We start from the raw sequence: 20,555 nt of genomic DNA on the forward strand, positions 1-20,555 counted from the left end.
TTAAGTAGGAATTTCATCAGTATGTATAAAATAAAGAGAACATTACATGGCCGCTTGGGGATACGAATTTTATCTTCTCGTGCTGAAAGTATCTCTCACTCATTCCCTTTGCTCACTCGAGAGAGATACTTTCAGCACTTGAAGATAAAATTCGTATCCCCACGTGGCCATGTAATATCCTCTATTTATTATATAAATTGCTGTTAATGTATAACCATAAAACTAATATAATACAATATAATCCTTGTATTTTCCACTTCTTCCTTTTTCTTTTCTCTCTTCTTTTTGAAAAGAACCAAAGAAATAGAAGTTACCATTTCAACTTTCTGGTTCAAGTTAACTTGATAATATTTTTTTTCCTACCTTTACGTAAGGAACTCTATTCTTGTCTTCGTGGACTGCTAGGTTTGTTTTTGTCACTAAAAAATAAATAAATACATGAAAATGTCAATAACTTGGCAGATGCAATTATGATGCAAGATAAAAGGTAAAGGCTAACATGAGCCATGGGGCCAATGAACTGCAGCTACATGTAAACAGGATTTCTGTGGCATGAAGCACAATAGGATTATTGCTTCTGCCCCCTTACCCACCATCCTTCTGGTTTTGAATAGTGAGGTCTCCATTGTTATTCACAGTACGATGTGCATGCATTCTTCCACATTCAAATGTGGTAACTTTCCCCTTTAAACTCAAAAACATTTCTGAACCTATTTTGTGCCAAAACTGGAAGTGCAGTGACTATATTCACCTTATGAATTATAGAGTTAGAACCAGCAAATTAATTTATATCTACAACAATATTATTGGCAGAGAATAAAGGAAGGTAGCTTTCATCAGAAACAATATTGGATAGACACAACCAGTCAATCACTGGCTAAGATAAAAAAATCTCCCTTGTGTTAAGTCAAAGTATTAAAATCATTTGAGTTTTGTTTTTACTGTGGACCATTTTCAAATTAAGCATGACTGCTGTGCCCTGATTTAGAACACAACAAATGCAAACAGAATATGAGAAACGGGTCATCAATTAATCATAGCTGCATTATGAGTCCATTTAAACACACAAGTTTTGATATTTTCATTTGTCAACAATATGTTTTTCATTATTCTGTGATAATCAAATGACAGTTTTCATAAACAATCATCACATTGATTAAGGGTTTTGATCAATGACCAATTAAAATAATGATTGACACACCACTACTTTGAGCTACAATTGAGTCTGAGAATGTACAGTACACATCATCTTTAAATAAAAGTAGGTAGAAAACTGAAATGCAAATTAATGACAATTATGATGATGGAAATAAAACAGATCTCACCATCTAATAAATCCCTGATCTTGTCAAGGTAAATTTCAAAATAAGAAACCTAAGACAAGAAAAGAATATTACCAGTCCAATACCATTATTGTTTAATTAGAACAAAAATCATAACATTAAAACCCTTAACTTGTTGCTGGCCTCCCTACCACTAGAGTACTATTTACACAAAGAAGTAAAAAACAATGTGACTACCGTATTTATTTGAATAAGTGCCCAACCTCGAATAAGCGCCCACCCCCTCCTCCTCCCAATCAAACTCAAATAAGCACTCACCCCCACCCCACCCACTTGCGTGAATAAATTCTAATAAGAGACTTCCCCGAGGACGGAGTTTTCTTCACAGTATTTTAAAGAAACCTTGCTTTGTTACTTCTTTGCGTTTTGTTATTAGTATTTATTGTTTTGTTGCAAAATAAACATACTTCACTTGCTGAAAATGGTGAAAATTTAATAAGCGCCCAGCCTCGAATAAGCGCCCACCTCGAATAAGCGACCACTCTCAAGGTCCAAAAATTTAATAAGCACCCAGGGCGGTTAATTGAAAAAATACGGTATTACCTTCTCATAAAAAGAACAAACCTTAATGTGAAACTCCAAATTTTCATCCATATTGTAAATGTAATTGAATATATCTTGCACAATTCTGGGGATGATTCCCTGATTGACTGGATCATTAAGATAACCCTGCCAATGAACAGAACGTCAGGAAAGTTCAGTAAAATAAGTACGGAATAAAGGAATGAAAGCACATACATGGTGCGTGTACTGTACATTGTAACACTTAGCTGATGACACTGCCATCAAATAAGTTTAGCTACTGGGGATTAATTGAGGGACAGCTATTATCCAAGGAAATATTACAGTATTCAAGGGCCACAGTTAATTGGGGGTAATGCTTTAATTCAAGTAAATACAGTGTGTATTGCATAAGTCGGGGTTCGATTCCTGTCAAGACAGGTCAGCAGCAGATATCCACTATTTACATTGTAGATGTAGTAGCCTACATTGGGGGCTTTTTCTTCAGGTGTGCGGTCGTTTTATTTTTTTGCTTCCTGGTTATTAATGCAGTGTAGTCATAATCAATTAGCCATGATAATTCTCGCCATCGTGATAGATTTTCAGTAGCGAAGAATGGTCAGCGTGTCCTGAGGGTCGTGAGTATAAATTGAGCCTGGAGCTCAGAATTTGCCTCCAGGGAATCAAAATCTCTGTTCTTCTTCCTTAATTATGAGACCATTAAAAAGACAACAAAAAAGTTTTTAATATGTTTACTTGCCAACAAGAATTTTTTTCCCATTAAAATAAATGATTGCACATTTTCCACAATTGATTAGCACATCACTTAAAATTTTACAACAATGATCAAAACATTGGATGATTGAAACAACACTAGCTGTTACACAAACATACACTATTAAGCTGAATAATCAAATTATACATGCTTTGGGCATATCCTCCATTTTACACATAAGCACCTCATCTGAGAACAAAATGACCCTTTAAAGTAATAATTAGTGCAGTATGTAAGGATTGACTAGATTATGACCATAAACTTAAGGAAGAAACATACCTCCATTGTGTGGGTTTTTCCACTAGATGTTTGTCCGTAAGCAAATATAGTGCCGTTATATCCATTGAGGACATCTATCAAGAAAAAAATGAAAGACACTTGTATTTTTACTCTTACAATGTTTATGAATCGGAGCTTTTTCAGCACCTCCTGTAATCCACTGTTAAAGGTAATTCCCTTGTTTTGCACTGCACATCACCTACTGCACATAACATAACGACATAAAAAGTGACGGTAATTTTCACCAGTTGCCTGAATAGAGGTATAGTAAAAAAGGCCTCTTTTGTAGTTTAAATGGTTTTAATTACAATTATGATAACTTTTCCCAACTAAAAAGGTGCTGGTCTTGAAACTTGCCCTAGTCCCTTTGTGCAAAGTGATCATTCGAAGACGAAATTGCCACTTTGATGTCCTTTTTGTGACTACTTGTTGTGAGTACAAGAAAAATATTTTTTAGGGGGAGAAAAAAATCTGGATAGTAGAAATGGTATTAGGCAATTCTATACATAGGAATTATAGTGTTGTTCTTTCTGAAGTAATGTATGAGGACTTTGATAATCACTTACAAAATTTTTGAGGAGCTAAGTTTAATTGTCTACCTCTACTCCAATTTTGTGCAAAATCAAGTCTATATAATCTACTGGCAAGTCAGCCATTTTGTCTTCAATAAGGCTGGCTCTTTGGCATTATTCTCAAATGGGTGCTATAAATTTAAGGTTGTAATTCAATAATTTGTTGTGGCTGTGAGACCATTAACTCGTTTTCATAAATTTCTTCTTTTTTTATTCTTCTCTCTAGATCTTACATTTTGATATATCTGTGGTTGCTCTGCTTATTTCTTTAAAACTGCCAGTAATGATTTCCTGAAACATGAAGTTTGTTCCTAATAAATGTACATGTACATGTACATCTATATTCTTAAAAATTTTTGGTCACTTCTACCTAAACTTAGAAAAATGTTCTTTGGAAAGGGAAAACTGTGAAATACATAAAACACATGTATCTCAAGAAAACACATAGCTATGAGAAATAGGATCAAAATTTATGCGAATCATGCTACCTTAAAAACTGAATGATTGGTAAGACTAAGACAATGGGATAACTGTTCATTTGGTATATCGAAATAAGTAATTAGAGAAATATTGAACTGGCGGCATTTAATTTACATGTAGAACAGGAAGTTTCTGTCAAGCAATTACTAGGAAAAAATACTGTACTTTGAGAAATAGGAAGTTCTAAGCAAGAGCACATGTGGAGAGGAATTTTTTATTTAATTTACCGGTAACTTGAATGATTTTGGACAATGTAAATACTCCAAAATAATAATTGTAAAAAATGGAACACATTATCACCTATTTCGTCGACAGCAAAACGTTTTGAAGGAATAATAACAAGAAATGCCCTTATTTCCTTCTGAAGGTAGAAACTGCCTAATTAAATAAGGATAGAGTGAAATTTGCCTAAAATTAACGTAATGAGGTAAAGGACTTTACTTTATATTCGCACTTGTTGGCTCGAAAGATCATTCAAAAATCGAGATAAGAACTTAACTCTTGACATAAGCTTTAAATATTAGTTTAGACGACCACTGGTGTATATTATGCACCCAGTCAGCTGTAATAAGTTTATCAATGAAGTAACAGCTTTTGGCAGTGAAAATAATTTGCATAGAGAAGAGACAATAATATTTAACAAGTTCAGCCATATGTAAAATATTATAGTTCTTTTCAAAAACATGAGGTCTGTAAACAAAACTACATAACCTCTCTAGCGAGCAGAAAAAAATCACAACGAACAAAAATAGTTGCGGTTTAGGAAGTTGTGTTGAGACAGATTTATATAGATAAGAGGCGAGAGGAGCAAGCAAGTCAAGAAACTTAGATGTTTTCACATTTTTAAAAGACAACACTGAACAGAAGGAATAAACTGGCCTTTGTAAAAAAATTCCATGTGATTAAACAAGAATAAATAGAACATTTTATTGCATGAGTTGCGTTGGTAAAGAGACCAATACTAAAATCTACTTAACCTGACACAATAATTATTTCCCTTAGCTAATCACAAGTTACGACCGATTCCGTAGCAAAAACAAGAAAAGCGCACCCAACAAAGTGCCAAAAACTGCTCGCTTTAATTCAAAATTAAGTCGTTTAGCCCGGAGGGTCTTGTTTACCTTAGGTTATGTGTGACACGAATACATTTTCATTGAGGCTTTAACTCTGAACATACTACAATTTCTGGGTGTATAACTACGTACTACGCCGGCTTAAAGTTCCACAAATTAGCAACGTGAAAGCAATTCGATATGTCTTTCATAAACTGCCAATGCAAAATCAAAGCGGTATATAAATTAATAATACCGGAATTCAGAAAGGAAATGGCGACTGAACTCGCTGATGCGGCTATTGAAATTGACATCTTTCCGTGACAATTTAACTTCACAAACGAGTATCATTTTTTCTGACAAGTTTTTAACTGCCTGATTTCCTCGATTGATGTTTATTCAGGTGGTTTAACAATGCAGAATCAGCAACTGATTTTAACAACAGTTCATATTTTCTCCCCCTTTAGTAGGAAAATTAGCCAAACATTTCTGCAAGGACGGATCTGTGTTACCATAGAATAGAGACGTGCGAATCACAAGCTGGCATAAGTTCAACAGAGCTTTGGCATCTTTGTAATAATCAAAGAATGCTTAAAGGGATCCGAACATCGACTGTAAAAGCATGAAACATTTTAAATATAAAAATGGAAATTCTAGAAGCTCGAACTCACCGTGGCGACGCTTTTTTGTACTACTTCAATATCATATCGCCTTGTTGTTTTTACAATTCCTTTTAGCAAGCAGCCAGATCAAAGGGCATAGTGAACACTTACAGATTTAAATCCAATTTGAGACACGGCACCAAGGCACCATAAACGTGTGCTTTTAGCCACGGAACTTACCTTGGACGATAACCTGGGCTGCCTCCACATAAACTCGTTCTTGCGAAGTATTCGATTTAAAAACACGATCAAACGTGTAAGTCCTCCCCTAACACGCAAGAGGGAACAACAAGAAATGTCAAAGATAAACTGAATGAAGTATAATTCCAGAAACAACAGCAAGTTTGCTTTTACAATTATTATAGTAAGAACATCATAGGGCTTACCCCGTGTACGCAAGTGTCTGAGGTTGGACTCGACACCACGTTTTGTCCTCCTGCTCGAATTTCTGCATCTGATTGCGGGCGAAACCGAGCGAAAACCTTGATGTTACATTCTCTGGGATCAGGATTCATAGTTGCAGTTTTAATATCTCACAAAATCCAAGGCGATTTACAATGAATGACCAACGTTCGTGTGTGACCCATAGGCAAATATTTCGATTCTCGCGCAAAACATTTTGCCGGTAAACTCAATCCATGAGGCCGAGAAAGCTTGTAGTAGTTCTTTCAGCGATTAAAATGTATCTGTGGTGCTCGATCGTTGTATTACGATAGATTTACGAGCGTTTCGGAGATTGTTTCAAGGCCATTTTTCCAGCTATCACTATCAATTCACATCACAACCAGTTCCCCTGAGTCGGCCATTATTTCCACCTCTAAAGTACAAAGCATTCTGGGTAGAATGCATGAAACGTTTTGAAATAATTTCGCTGTTTTTTTCACCCTGCCACGCCAATCAAATTACCGCAGAGTAAACAATAAACAAAAACAAGTAAACATGAATTCAATGACCGTATAAATTGGAGGAGAGGTGAGACGTTGATTTCATAAGCAATTACGGTATAGAAGAAAAAGGATGAAATAGAAGAAGAGACATGTTAGCATTATTGAAAAATCCAAAAGGCACAAAACTAAGAAGGCATTGTGCACATTTTAATTTTATTTTGGCGGGGGTGGGTCAGGTCGGTCAGGGGCTGGATGGGTTGGGGGTAATTTCACAAGCGCAAGAGTTTAAATTTTCACCTGTGTGAAATGGGGAAGAGATTGTGCAAATTATCGGCATAGGTTCAAAAACATTCAAGCCATGGAGTGCAACAAAACGCATTTGAAAATGTGTAACTTCTGAATCACCGCAAAAGCGGATTGTATTGCGTAGTTGCGGAATTCAATCTCCTTTAAGCCGGCGTAAACACTCTACTTTTCAGTTTTAGTTCTGCCAAAAAACCTTTCGGAGGTTAAAAAATTACCGGCGTAGTATATACTTGCACGAGGAAAAAGGCACTAGCTGGTTTTAGTAATGTCAAAATCAAAATTGATGCCTTTTGTAATAATTATTGATTATTGTTACAGACGGATGAGATTTTGAGTACTGTCCCCCGGGGGGGGGGGGAATCTCTGTAATGGCTTTTTTAGCCCCTGATGAAGATTAGTTTTGTCTAACCGAAATATTGGGCAATAAATTACCCATCGCTAGCCGTCTGTTCAGCCTTGCCTTCAATTAGTTTTATGTGTCATTCTATATCAGTTGCTGTTCCTGATCTAAACCAAGATCCGGGTTCACCTCTCTTCTCTTTGTCCAAGTGGTCCTTGCAAGAATTATTCGCTGTTCACTGGCCTGCGTAGTACGCAGGCGCTTGGAAGTAGTGGGCGAAAGAGATAAAAGCGCGCGCGAGGGAGACACGCGTGTCTCCTTCTCTCGCGCGCGTTTTTTCTTGTGCCCACCTGACTTCCAAACGCCTGCTACGCAGGTTGCCTGTTCACGGGAAGGCTCTACCAGAAAGAAGTACCTTTTTCAAGCGTCATGTATATGAAAGGGTCTAACTATTTGAAACGGCAGTGAAATTTGTCATAAAGGTCTTTAAAACTGACTAGAAGGGCCAACAGGCACATTTTATGGCTGTGAAAAATACAGGAAACTTTCTGGTTTACTGGTCTACTCATATCAAAGACGGTGCGAAGTAAAACTGCAATCATGGACAAAAGTCTTGGGACACTTTTGCATTTGTGGGGCGTTTTCCAATCGCCACTAATGCTCAACCCCTTCCCTCACCCCACGAACAACGTTGGCCTCGTTTATCCAGAATTTTTTCCTAGTTTTAACTTTGTATAGGGTGGGGGGAGGAACTGTAAGAAAGGTTCGAAATGAATGCACCTTTATACGAGGAACCCAGAAATTACAGAAAATTATGAATATTGCATTACTGTCCCAAGAAATCTTGTTCATGATTGTAAGTAAAGGTACTTGAAAGGGGCACCTTTTCTGTCGAAAATGGTATTTAAAACGGTAATATAATGGCTTGGGCCTCGGGTCGGAGCCTCACCTCAGAAAAAAAGTTTTTGAGTACCCCCCGCTTCCAGGAGATCCACTAAAGTTTGTACTTTTATAGCGGTGTTCGTTTCTTGGTGTTGCAGAAACTATTATACGAGTTACTACTATCATGCTCCTATTGTGTCGGGTCCCATTATGGCTCTTGTCAGTGTCTACTGTCGTTTCAATCTTTTTTTGGTACTGTTTGCACTCGTCCGCAACACCACACTTTAATAGGGGTATAGAATGGCGATGGTAATTTCGAGACTTTGCGAGACGGCGAGACCCTAGTTTCAAAATTCGAGTCCGAGACTTAAAAAAAAATTTCTCCTGAAGACGAAACGGAAAGAAAAAACGACAAATCCGAGACCCATCAAAAATACCTCCAAGATTTCGAGATCGAGCCAACATTTTCCGAGACTCGCATTTCGAGGTACCATTCTATACCTCTTTTTATGGTGCCTTATTTGCTTTGTACCTGTATGACGTCTTCCCAGGCCTTCTAGGTCAATGTATTTCGATGACGTATCCGGGACGAACGGACTGGAGAAACTCGCTCGGTCCACGTGACACGAAACGCATCGGCCGCGCGCAATAATGAGGCCTAGGGACGTGACCCGAATGGCCCACTCCGCGCCAGGTAGAGTTTTTACAAAAAAAATAAAACACTGCGAAAGTGTTTTTTTATTTTAAGCTAATCTAGATTGAGTAGGAGGAGTCTGTTCTCTTAGTGCTCTCACGGAGACACAGATAAGACTTGGTTTGTATAATTATCCTTCCATCCACACTATTTACAACTGTTATTACGTAAAGACCTACATATCAAGTTGGATTTTTGAAACGTCCTTGCGCTTAGCTTCTTGTCACATCAATCATTTTTGTTGTCGTTGTTGTTATTCAGCCTGCGAATTCAGCCGACTCTCAAAACTCTTCGTCGCCGTGGTCCCACAGCGACTAGGGGCGATGAGAGGGCTGTATAGGTATCCTCTCGCTACCTCCAAGGTAGACATTTAAAACAATAAGAGTAATACCATTGCTTATCACTCTCCCTCTTCTGCTCCTTTTGCTTTGCCCTTCTCTTCCTTTTTTACAATTATCTATCTAGGTTTTAAGCGATTTTTCAGCTCCTCGGACCCTGTGAAATTGCCTGTTGGCACTTTTCACGTAAGAAGCTTTTTTTTTTCAGATTTAAAGATTAACATTAAGTCCTCGATCGACGCCATCGGCGCCATAACCACAGTCTTCTCTAGACGTTTAATTTCAAGGTTGGGAAAAGAATTACATCGTCAGCAGGACTTAGTTATTCAGCTCAAATCACCATATTAGTTCTTGCTCTTCTGTGGCAAACCCAGACATCAAGGTTTCAGAAGGAGCCACAGAACGGTAAGTTAGCGGAGCCTCCATGTATAGGCCATTTATATAGGAAGAACCGTACCCCTCCCCGAGGAGCTGAGTCTAATGAAGATATATAGCTGACTGATAATGGGAGGCGCGAAGCAATTCCTTTGAGAGCTGACTTGTTCATGCTGCTATCATTGGGATGGTGTGGGGACTTGTAAGTTACCCCTGAGGGACTCCACAGTAGTTTTATTCGGGGAGGATCCGTGTCGAAGTCCAACCCCTTAACAATAGAGCATATATGTCTTTTATGTTCTCTATCGTTTTTTTTTTTTCAGAAAAGGTTCATCTTCCATTCTTCTCCGATTAAAAATGACTGAAGACTCAATCGCTTTTGTTCTTTGCTATCTTGAGTACCAGAGGTTTTCTCGCGAGATGTTTCGAGGACGGCTGCAGGCCAGCACGTCAAGACTTTAAGACTTGCTTCCTTAAAGCTAAGGGCGCCATATTGTTGATCTTCTTGAGTGTTGATAGCGCTGCAATGCACGATGATACCGTCTTAGTTACGCGATCAGAGGTTTTCTTGGATCCACACACCAAGGAACTTTTGCGAGGTGATTCTTTCTAGGGCTTTACAGTTTGCACTTGCTTAACAATGTACAAGAGAGCCAGAAACAAGGTCGCTAAACTGATTACCAGTGCAAAGTCAAATTATTTCACAGAAAAGATTCTTGAAAACAAAGATAACACAATAAATCTTTGAAGCTGCTAAAACAGACTGCACCGGCTAAACCTTCTTTTAAAGCACCAATGGCGATTAAAATTAACGGAGAACACATAAAAACTTCGTTAAACGTAACATCAGAGCCACCGGAGGGTTCGGTAACCACACAGTTTGAGCTCGATGCTCTTTTGCTAAACTTTGTCAAAACACGTATAAATGATGAAGTTCAATTCTGCATTCCGCCCATTACTAAAGAAATCATTAATGCAGATCTGAAAAAAATTCCATCAAACAAGACAACAGGACTAGATGGTATCAACATCCGCATATTAAAGGAGGCCGTACAAGCAATATCGCCGAGTCTTGCGCATGTTTACGGCAACACAAGCATCAGTCAAGGTGTTTTTCCAGCTACCTTCAAAGAAGCCAAGGTTACACCACTTCAGAAAAAGGACTCAAGAAATGAAAGAGGCAACTATCGCCCTATACCTGTCTTGCCTATACTGTCTAACCCTCTGGAACGACATGTAGCACCAGCGTATCTTCTAAGAATCAATCTGCTTACCGCGCCCACCATTCTTGTGAAACTGCACTACTGAACATCTCCGACAAATGGCTAAAGGCTATGGACAATAGTGATCTAGTAGGAACAGTTTTCCTAGATCTCAGTAAGGCCTTTGATTTAGTAAGTCACGATATCCTCATAGCAAAGCTTGCAAAGTATCACACTAGACAAGTCTGCTCAGTCTCTAGCGTTCCTTCCAATCCCGCAAGGCTAGACAGAGGAGTCCCACGGGGTTCAATTATAGGCCCTCACCTCTTTTCTGTCTATATGAACGATTTGCCTCTTTTGCTGGAAGAAACTGAAGTGGACATCTATTCTGACGATACAACTTTTTGGTCAAGTGGAGCTACCTGCACTGAAATACAACAAACTTTAAATGAGGATCCAAGCATAGCAAACAGCTGGTATAAACTCAGTGATCATGAAATGCAACCTAACATAAAAAAGACCAAGCACTTACTCATTTGTTCTGCTAAGAAGCTCTAGCACAGCGAAAAAACTACATTAGAACTTTCCATTGGCAATACAAGACTGGAGCAATCAGTAGGAGAAAAGCTCCGTGGTGTCGTCTTTGATCTTAACTTCTCGTGGGACTTACATGTTGACTATCTAATAAAAAAGCTGACCTCTGGAATATGCCTCCTCAAGAGAGCAAGAACCTATTTAACTATTGAATGGAGAAAAATTTTATTCAACGCCCTTATTAGAGTGGTTTTCGTTTGAGTGTCGTAAAACTAAAACCAAAGTAATTACTCTGGCCAATTACATAGGACACAGACAATACATTGAACCAATCAAAACTCGAAGTAATTACATGTGGCTGACGCAAAGCGCGGGAAAATCGTGCGAGCGCGTCACAATTGGCTTTGGTCTTACTTCTGATTGGATGAAAAGGTGGCGCGAATCTTTTAAGCCAATCGCATCGTGTAGAAAGTGCAAAACCAATTACTTTTCGACACTCAAATGAAAATTGCTCTAAGCCAATTCTTGAGTACTGTTGCACCGTTTTGGGCAGCTGTTCTGTTGCTAACCTTGAAAGGTTATTACAACTACAAAAACGATGTGCGAGATTAATTTTGGACGCCACCAAATGATAGCTCCGTTGAACTTTTTGATCAGTTAGGTTGGCTGCCTATAGATGACATTATACGCGTTAGAAAACTCGTCCTGCTACATAAAGTAAGCCAGGGTCACTGTCCTGAACATTTTACTTCATACTTTAAACATGTCAGGTCTACAATAATAATAATACTAATACTAATACTAATAATAATAATAATAATAATAATAATAATAATAATAATAATAATAATAATAATAATAAGAATATAAGAATAAACCTGACTACCCCAGGGGGACGCTTTGTGTCCTAGACTGTTTACACTGTGCCTGAACCCTGTAGCGTGGCGCCTGCGGGCAACAGAGGGATACCGGTTATCCAAGCCTATAGGAGTCAAAGTCACCGATCTCCTGTATATAGACGACCTCAAGGTTTTTGCTGCCTCCGAGAGCAACCTGAACCGAGTGCTGAAACAGACTAGAGGAAGGATGCAGGACATCGGCCTCCACTGGAATCAGAAAAAGTGCTCAGTGGTACACGTGAAGAGGGGAGCCCAAGTGCTAGACGAGTCTGGTATGAGGATGGACGAGACAACTACCATCACGGCTCTTGGGGAAGGAAAACACTACAAATTCCTGGGGGTGCTAGAGAACGTTCGACAGGATGAACGGCTGGCCCTAGCTTGCGCGGCTAAAGAGTATCTACGCAGGATATCTATTATATGGTCCAGCCCCCTGTCTGATTGTAACCGTGTGCAGGCAACTAATCAGTATGCACTCCCGGTCCTGCGGTACCTAATGTGGACACAGCATTGGCCTCTATCAGAGTTAAGAGATGTGGACAGAGCAGCTCGGAAGATCATAGTTGAGAACGGTGGCAAGCACCCAGCTAGCCTGACTTCTTTGTTATATCTAGCGAGGGAGAAAGGGGGTAGAGGCCTGCGATCAGTCGAACACGAGTACAAGATCACTAAAATCAAATCGCTACTGAAATTGTATCAGAACCCGGACCAGACTGTGGAAGCAGTTAGAGAATTTGAAGAACACGCCATGGCATCAGGCCACCAGTCGCTCGTAAAGGAAGCAGCTAAGTACGCTGAAGAACTCAACATCACACTTCAGCTTGATACCCTAAATCCCGTGTGTGTTACAACAGAAGGAAAGGTGGTAACTGCAGCAAGATCTGGGAATCTGTTGAAGCAATCTAAAGAGAAGCAGTTCTTGGAGATCGCTAAAGACAAAAAGTGGCAAGGAAAGTTATTCCGTATCAGATGGGAAGATGAGAGCCTAAGCATAACCAGCTGCTTTGCATGGTTAAAAGGCTGGGCTACATGCCCTACACATACCATCGCGGGCATGTATGAATTGTATGAGCAGTTGTTACCTACGAAGCTCTACACAAAGGAGAAGACGCAAACCTCCACCGACGGCGAAGTTCTATGCAGGTTATGTGGGAAGGTAGCTGAGAGCGTTGCACATGTTCTGGCTGGATGTTCCTCCCTGGCAAAAACCAAGTACCTATACAGGCATAATGCAGCTTTGAAGATTCTGTTTTTTGAGCTCCTGCGAGAGCATGGGTTAATGGAAGAGGTTCCACCATGGTACTCACCGGTGATGCCAAAACCAGCCTACCAGAACACCACGAGTGAGGCGTTTTGGGATATTCCCATCTATGCAGAGCACCACGAAGTTAGAGCAAATCGGATCGACGCGCGACTTGTCAGCCACGAGAGGAAAGAAGTCTGCACAATTGAAATGAGCTGCCCATGGATTGAGAGTAGAGCTAAGAAAGATGAGGAAAAGACACTCAAGTATGGGCCCATGATGTGGGAGCTGAAGCAGAGATACAATGGTTACAGGGTTGAACAGTACAACGTAATAATTGACGTACTGGGGGGTTACTCTAAACACCTAGAGAAGTCGGTGAGGAAGCTACTTGGAGCGAGAGCACGGAGCGTACTTGAGCGGATGCAGAAGTCGGTCATCTCAAACACTTTAAACATTGCCAGAACATTTAAGATAAATACTTAGTTAGGGCGCTATGGACTTCAGTTTTTAGGTTTTTGTTTTTTCTCTAGAAATCTAGAAACACAAGCTTGCTGACGTTTTTACTTAGATTTTTTTTAGAACATTAGAGTTTGATATTATTATAAATAAGTTTTTGTAGAGATAGCGAAGGTTTTACAGAGTATCAGAATTTAATAATATTCTAAATTGGCTTTTTTAGTAGAGAGATTTATATCACTATGTATAAGCTTTTAGTAGAGATAGCGAAAGTTTTACGGAGTATCAGAATTTAATAATATTCTAAATTGGCTTTTTAAGTAGAGAGATTCATATCACTATGTATTTTAGGATTGTATTAGGTTTCGTATCGACCTTTTTTTACTTCTAAGTATAGCTTCTCAAGTGGTGTAGGTTACGCTATGCGCCCTATACTACTCATAATGTGGACAGCATTCCAAAGTTTCATACTGCGACATAATAATAATAATAATAATAATAATCATAATCGTAATCATAATCATAATAATCATAATCATAATCATAATCATAATGGAATTTACATAGCGCTTATACATCGCTGTTCTAAGCGCTACATGGTTATCGTACCAGATCTGCTATATACAGTGACGTTCTAACACCTTCATGTAAAAGAAACTCGGGGCTTAAAACTTTCCATTCAAGTGCATGTCGTCTATGGAATAATTTGGATAACTCCTACAGAAACATTAGGTCCCATACAAATTTCAGGAAAATGCTACAGAACCTTCTTGTCAAGGAAAACTCGTCATTAGACCATTTTAACACGACTAGGACTTTTTAAGAATTTCAAATTTGTGTATTTTAAAAGTTTTAGAGTATTTTAATATTACTAAGCCTTTTTTAAAAGAATCTTTGAGAATCTTAAAAATCTTAAAAATGAGTAGGATCTTTTAGAATTAGTATGATGTTTCTAGTTTTTATTACAATTTTTCTTTTTTAAGGGCGATTGTGAAAACTACCGGGCCACCGGCAATTAATGTACTCCACCCTCAGTAAATAAAGTTTTTTTCTTTCTTACTTAACTTGACCAAAACCTGAAAAAGCGCATGAAAAGCCTGTGGTACCCAGGCCCCACGGTAGTTCTCTGCTAAATGGCAGATCATTCCTACTCTTTCATCACCCGAAATCTTGGAATTCAACTCTTTTTTTTTGTGCCCGAAGCCTGAAAAGTGTTAGTACTCTTTTTCAGGGGCGGATATGGGGGAGGGTGCAGCGGTGCGCACCCCCCCCTTGAGATGACCTGCGGTTTTCTTATACAACTGGTATTCTGCGAAAAAAAAAACTATGTGGTTTATTCGTGTTGAAGTAGAACAAGAGACGAGTGCACCCCCTCCTAAAAAAAATCCTGGATCCGCCCCTGCTTTTTGGGTGGAGCCTCCCTGCATAGGCCATTATAGGGAGTACTCACCCACCTCCGAGATTTTTTCCGCTTTCAGATCTAAAACGTTTGGCACCAGATGTAAACAAGCGATGGACATTACAAAACAACAACAACAACAACAACAACAAAACAATAAGGCTCCTCAAGCCTGGTTTTCTTTCACTCGTCCATAAGACCTTTTTTTGTAGGGTTCATTGTGTACGACCATAAATCAAAAAGCGGGGGATAATGTGTATGCAAAATTATTTAAATATTATGTACTAGAGAAAAGAAAAAACTCAAACACACACACTCTCTAAGAAAACTGTTTTATTCTTGGCCTCAGCTAAAAATGAAAATCAACTGCAAGATTTTTTAAGCTCTTCCACTTTTGCGATGTAGGCAGCCTCAGCATCTTCCTTGCTCATACCTGAGAAAACAAGAAAGAAAACAATCCCCTTTATTTAATTTTTTTTATAATGATGATGATGATGATGATGATGACGATGATAATAATAATAATAAGAAGAAAAAATAAGAGTAATGTAATGAAAATGAAATGCATATGTGTGACCTATGTTATGATTTGAGAAAGACTCTCCTAGTCAAAACCCTACAATAAAACCTCTTGTAAACAACCACCTTTCAAAGGCTATCGCAACAACTTTTTGGCCAGTTGGTTTTATAGTTCCTCACTGTTTTTCAAAACTCTTGCAAGTGCCACTTGACCCATGGTGTGGTCTCCTTGTTTGCTTTATGTAAAGCTCCGCTCAGAGTATACGAAAAACTTTCAGTAACAAACACAAACTAAAAAAAATATATTCTGTGCCAAAAAGTAGATGTGTCGGGACCTATTTACGGAAGAGATCCCCTGCAGTTTGATCCTCATAAGTGACCACCTATTGTAAGCAACCACTAAATCTTCACATCTTGAGTGGCTCCTTATGGGAGGTTCAACAGATTATTAAACATACAATCAGAAGTATAGTTAGCTCACTGAGGTAAACAGTTAATCTTACTTTCTACAACTTGGTCTGGGGCCTGTTGCATAGTTTTAAAACAAACAAAACTGCTAATTAACAATTATTCCTCGCGCCCGAATGGGCTATTGACTCGGAGGTCATGAGGGCGAGAGGAATAATAATATTGTTTTAGTGAAATCCGACTAGTTGGTCAAAAATATCGAGAATAAAAACATTTTAGCTAGTTAAAGCTAGACTTGAATCCCTTTTTGCCACCAAAAAGCGCGCGCTTTTCGCTACTAGTAGGCTATAACAAAAGTACATGTATAGCCTAGTAGTAGCTCAACCAATCAGAAGGGAGCATTGATAATAGACCACTAGTTGGACTTTACTAATATCTGATAGCCCTGTCAAACTCTGTATTTTAACAGTAGACAGAGGATGTTAGGACAGACATCAAGTTTCATGCGGTAACTGCTCTCAGAAGCTACAAGAACAATAATATTAGAGAGATTAAAATTCACGTTTATGCCAAACGTGAATTTATACCAGGTGACCATGCTTTTCTCTTTATTGTCATTTTAACAGTTATTACTTCAACTAAAAAATAAGTAGTTTCATGACAGTTTTACACATAAGAATTGTTCTGGACAATTTTCATCTGCTTATTTTCTATTCTGAGAAATTCTCAACTTGAATCTGACATTTGCCATTTTAAGTCAAATGGCAAACGTGAATCTTAATCTCTCTATTGGGACTTGCTTTGGTGGTGTAAAGCTTTCAGGCATTTGAAGTAATAAAATCATTCCAGTTTACATTTTTAATATTACCTTTCTTTCCATTCCAGGCATCCCATTTTGCTTTTCCAGCAAAATCTAACATTCCACTAGGTCTATCTGTGGAAAGGACATAATCCCATTGTTTGAGAAATGAAATTGTAAATGAGAGTTTTTGTGCATTAAAAGCTGGTCATTTGTCTCCCGATAGCTAGTCACTTTGTTACAAATCTCATTGTTTCAACCTTGTACTGCTGTTCTTGAGCAGCTCAATTTAACCAGTGGGGCAAATGTAACACTGTGACTGCATTTAACAATCCTCTCTCAAGGTTGGTGGGCTTTAATCCAAAGCACTGCTGTCATTGTCAGGGATGTATGGTAGCTAAGGATAAGATAAGCAGGCTTTTTTATTAGTCAAGCCAGCTTTTTTACTCAACTGCATCTTCAAAATTACCCTTTGTCTTTGTTTTGCAGAGCAATTTGAGCCTGTGGTAAGCTCTTTTTCAGCCGGTGAAATTAGCTGGCAGCTTGCGACATCCCTGGTGAACAGCTGACATTTCATGATGCCACCACTGGCTTCCTCGCCAAATGATGTCAGGGAAACGAGTGCAGAAATTCCATACTGATGAGGCGTCATTACCCAGATCTGGGTAGTGCATCTGATTGGCTTAAAATTTGCTTTAACCAATCAGAAGCACTAACCAGATCTAGATAGTGACGCCTTATGATTATCAGCATGGAATTTCTGCACTCTTTTCTCAGACATCATTCTGTGGAGAAACCAGTGGTGACGTAGGGAAATGTTGGCAGTTTTCTGCGGCAAAGTCATTCACCACTTTAGAATCGAGAAGGAAACTGGCCTCAGTTAGCTTTTGCAAAGACTTCTGGTCTGTTACTAGGGATGCACCAGTCAGCTATTGGCCAATTTTTCTTCTCTGTCTCCACTAACAGTCCCAGAAGTCTTTGCAAGGGTTAACTCACCCCAGTTTTCTTCTCGATTCTACAGAGGCAAATTGTTAGTGCAGTGAGAAACGTTCCCTTAGCAGTCCATACCAGGATGAATAATGGGTGCATTTTAAGAGGAAAATCCAAATCCAGATATTTCTGAATCCAAAATGGATCAAGAGTTCATTAAGTCCACACTTTAAGTGGATTCTTCAGATCAAATCCAAATCCTAACTGAGCCTATGTTAGTGTTGCCATTTTGCCATTAGTATTAGTTACAAATCATTAATTCCACGCTTCTCATCTTTTTATATTCGTAGGTTTTAAAGCCCGAGTTGTCATTTTTTGATACTTATGTAGCGTCTTCTCAAGTTTATTCAGTCTATGTAATAAATTACCAATCACTTTCATCTGCTTTATTATTTAGTTCTTATAGTTACATGTATATTGTTCACCATTGTAATATATATACACTGACCCTACTTGACTAATAATTGGCGTGAGACGAAGTGTATATTTTGTATATTTACAAGTGTATATTTTGTACATATACATGTCTCCTATCACTTTTTAGGTGGCAAAGAAGATCACAGACCAGTTTTTGGATTCTCCCAAAAAGTGCACCCAATAACTTTAAGAGGCAACTTTCTTGATCAAACATTCTCTTCATTATAGATTTTTGCCTAAGAAAACAGCTGATGTTTATTTTCGCAACACTACTGCTGGTTTCTCTGCAAAATGATGTCTGAGAAAAGAATGCATAAAGTCAATACTGACGACAGGTCTCTTTGCTCTGGGTAACGCTTCTAATAATTGACTAATAATTTATTAGTTGAAGCAAATTTTCAACCAATCAGAAGCACTACCAGATCTAAGTACATGTAGTTACGTGTCATCAGTATGGAATTTCTACACTAGTTTCTCAGATGTCATTTTGCAGAGGAAAGAAGTGGTGGTGTCACAAGATGTTGGCTGTTTTATCATGCTACAAGTATATAGATTTTAATTCAAAAATGATATTGCTTGTCCACTTGGACAGAGAGGGTAAGGGAGAGAGCAATATTTTCCTGCAGAAAACAATGTAACTTGTCTACATTGACAGTTGTCAGTGTCAGCTGAAAAGTGCAACTCTTTTCAGTTTTCCCCACCCATAAACCCTACCCCTGGCACAAAAATGTTCTTCATTCAGGATAAGGCAGGACCTGGTCATTCAAAATTTAGATGATGCTATCCACATGATAAATCTCTAGTTATTTATTATTTACATGGGCAAACCAGTTGGTTCATGGTTTGGGTAAAATATAATGGTAAGCAAAATTCAGGATAGGTAATTTTGCCCTGGAATCGTGTTTACCATTTGTTCTAATTTGTTCAATTTACCAAAAAACACACTCGCAAAGCCTGAAACAGGTCTGAATCAGGCCTCACAACAAAAATTGAACTTGATCGTGGAGATGGCATAACAGAAGCAAAACTGAGATGTTATTCGCCTCAATAATTATCTATGCAACACGTTCTAGTAAGTGAAATATTATATATTTTAAAGCCACTTTAAATCAGTTCAAGTCCGTAGACCGAAGTCCAAGGTCCACAATTGACATTTCTGAAGTAAATTTACTGCCTAAAGCTAAACGCATGAGCTTAAAATCGTGTAAATTTGAACAGTTCCTTTACATAAATTTCAAAGCTAATAAACGACTCTACTCAGCACTTTATGCACTACATCGTGATTATGAATTTGATCTTTTTACAGAAGATTCTCAACGTTTCAGAGTGTGGTATCGAGTGGTAGTAAGACAAGGATTAGCTCAAGAGGCAGGGATGACAAATCTGTGCTTTTTCTTGTGTAACAAAAAAACAATATCATAATAATTTTACCTGTATTGCAGTCTCCCACGGTAGCTTGCTTGTATAAAGAATAAACCTCTAATTTGTCAGGATCACTCGGTTCTTTAGTCAATTTCTTGACCTCGTCAGCGGCCTTCAGAAATGCCTGATATGCACGACATTACATCAACTTAAAAAGGAATAAAAAAAACAACAAAAACAACAAAAAACAATCGGTTGACTACAGGGAACTTTAACAGATACAAGCTGTGTACCTCAGACATTACAAAGATGGTTCACTCGATATAATTCCGTAAAATTTGCAGAATACGCCTCTTGTGCAAGAATCAAGATCACAGCGGGACAACGAACTTAGACGGGAAGGAATGGGTCGAGCTTGCCCGCAAACCGGAAGAGAAAAGTCATTTCAGTTGTATTACACTTCCGGAATAGCCAAGGCGCGGGAAAAAATACGGTAAAACTCCGAGAAATTAATAAATAAATAAATAAATAAATAAATAAATAAATAAATAAATAAATAAATAAAGCCCTTCCGAAAGTAAACCCCTAAAATTTGAAAAGAAAAAAGCCTCCTAATTTGCCTCATCACCGAATAAAAGCACAAATGTCCAGGGCTGGCCAAAAGATCCCTACTATCTTCTACACTTCTCAGAGGTGTGGAAGTGTGCAATAGTCTGACAGACTGAGGATATTGTGAGTCACACTTTTACCTAGTCACGAAACCCTTGTCATTCTTTACTGAACACCTGTCTGATAAGTGACTCTTTACTTTAGAGATCGACACGGCTCAGCTTCGCTC

The 20,555-nt window shown here is 38.5% G+C and overlaps 3 protein-coding genes across 4 annotated transcripts in view; 1 reads left to right on the forward strand and 2 right to left on the reverse strand.

Moving 5' to 3' along the window:
- LOC140931130 (kinesin heavy chain-like) overlaps positions 1–6,504 on the reverse strand; it is a 35,399-nt gene extending 28,895 nt beyond the window's left edge. Inside the window, exons 1-6 of one of the 2 annotated variants that reach the window (XM_073380880.1) lie at positions 6,051–6,502; positions 5,845–5,932; positions 2,899–2,972; positions 1,908–2,012; positions 1,326–1,374; positions 364–419 (exon numbers count right to left, since the gene is read on the reverse strand). In XM_073380880.1, coding sequence (XP_073236981.1) covers positions 364–419; positions 1,326–1,374; positions 1,908–2,012; positions 2,899–2,972; positions 5,845–5,932; positions 6,051–6,179 — 501 coding nt within the window. In that variant the 5' untranslated portion in view covers positions 6,180–6,502. Of the gene's footprint in view, positions 1–363; positions 420–1,325; positions 1,375–1,907; positions 2,013–2,898; positions 2,973–5,844; positions 5,933–6,050 lie in introns of both variants that reach the window. The other variant, XM_073380881.1, reaches the window with a different exon arrangement.
- Positions 6,505–13,120: 6,616 nt separating this feature from the next.
- LOC140929737 (uncharacterized) lies at positions 13,121–13,893 on the forward strand. Its single transcript, XM_073379453.1, has one exon. The coding sequence runs from the start codon at positions 13,176–13,178 to the stop codon at positions 13,848–13,850; it is 675 nt and encodes a 224-aa protein (XP_073235554.1). The 5' UTR covers positions 13,121–13,175; the 3' UTR covers positions 13,851–13,893.
- A 1,644-nt stretch (positions 13,894–15,537) lies between these two features.
- Positions 15,538–20,124, reverse strand: LOC140929738 (acyl-CoA-binding protein-like). The gene is made up of 4 exons (XM_073379454.1): positions 20,011–20,124; positions 19,787–19,901; positions 17,018–17,083; positions 15,538–15,655 (listed from the first exon to the last, which is right to left on the reverse strand). The coding sequence occupies exons 1-4, from the start codon at positions 20,017–20,019 to the stop codon at positions 15,585–15,587; spliced, it is 261 nt and encodes an 86-aa protein (XP_073235555.1). The 5' UTR covers positions 20,020–20,124; the 3' UTR covers positions 15,538–15,584.
- Positions 20,125–20,555: the final 431 nt, after the last annotated feature.

This window comes from Porites lutea, chromosome 3, assembly GCF_958299795.1.
Source record: "Porites lutea chromosome 3, jaPorLute2.1, whole genome shotgun sequence".
NCBI classification, from domain to species: Eukaryota; Metazoa; Cnidaria; class Anthozoa; order Scleractinia; family Poritidae; genus Porites; species Porites lutea.

Excerpts from the sequence above, each read along its gene's own strand:
- LOC140929737 (XM_073379453.1), top strand. The coding sequence starts at position 13,176 with ATGTATGAATTGTATGAGCAGTTGTTACCTACGAAGCTCTACACAAAG.
- LOC140929738 (XM_073379454.1), bottom strand. Across the intron at positions 17,084-19,786 it reads CGTGGGAGACTGCAATACAG|ATAGACCTAGTGGAATGTTA; the intron begins GTAAAATTATTA and ends TCCTTTCCACAG. Across the intron at positions 15,656-17,017 it reads TGCCTGGAATGGAAAGAAAG|GTATGAGCAAGGAAGATGCT; the intron begins GTAATATTAAAA and ends TTGTTTTCTCAG.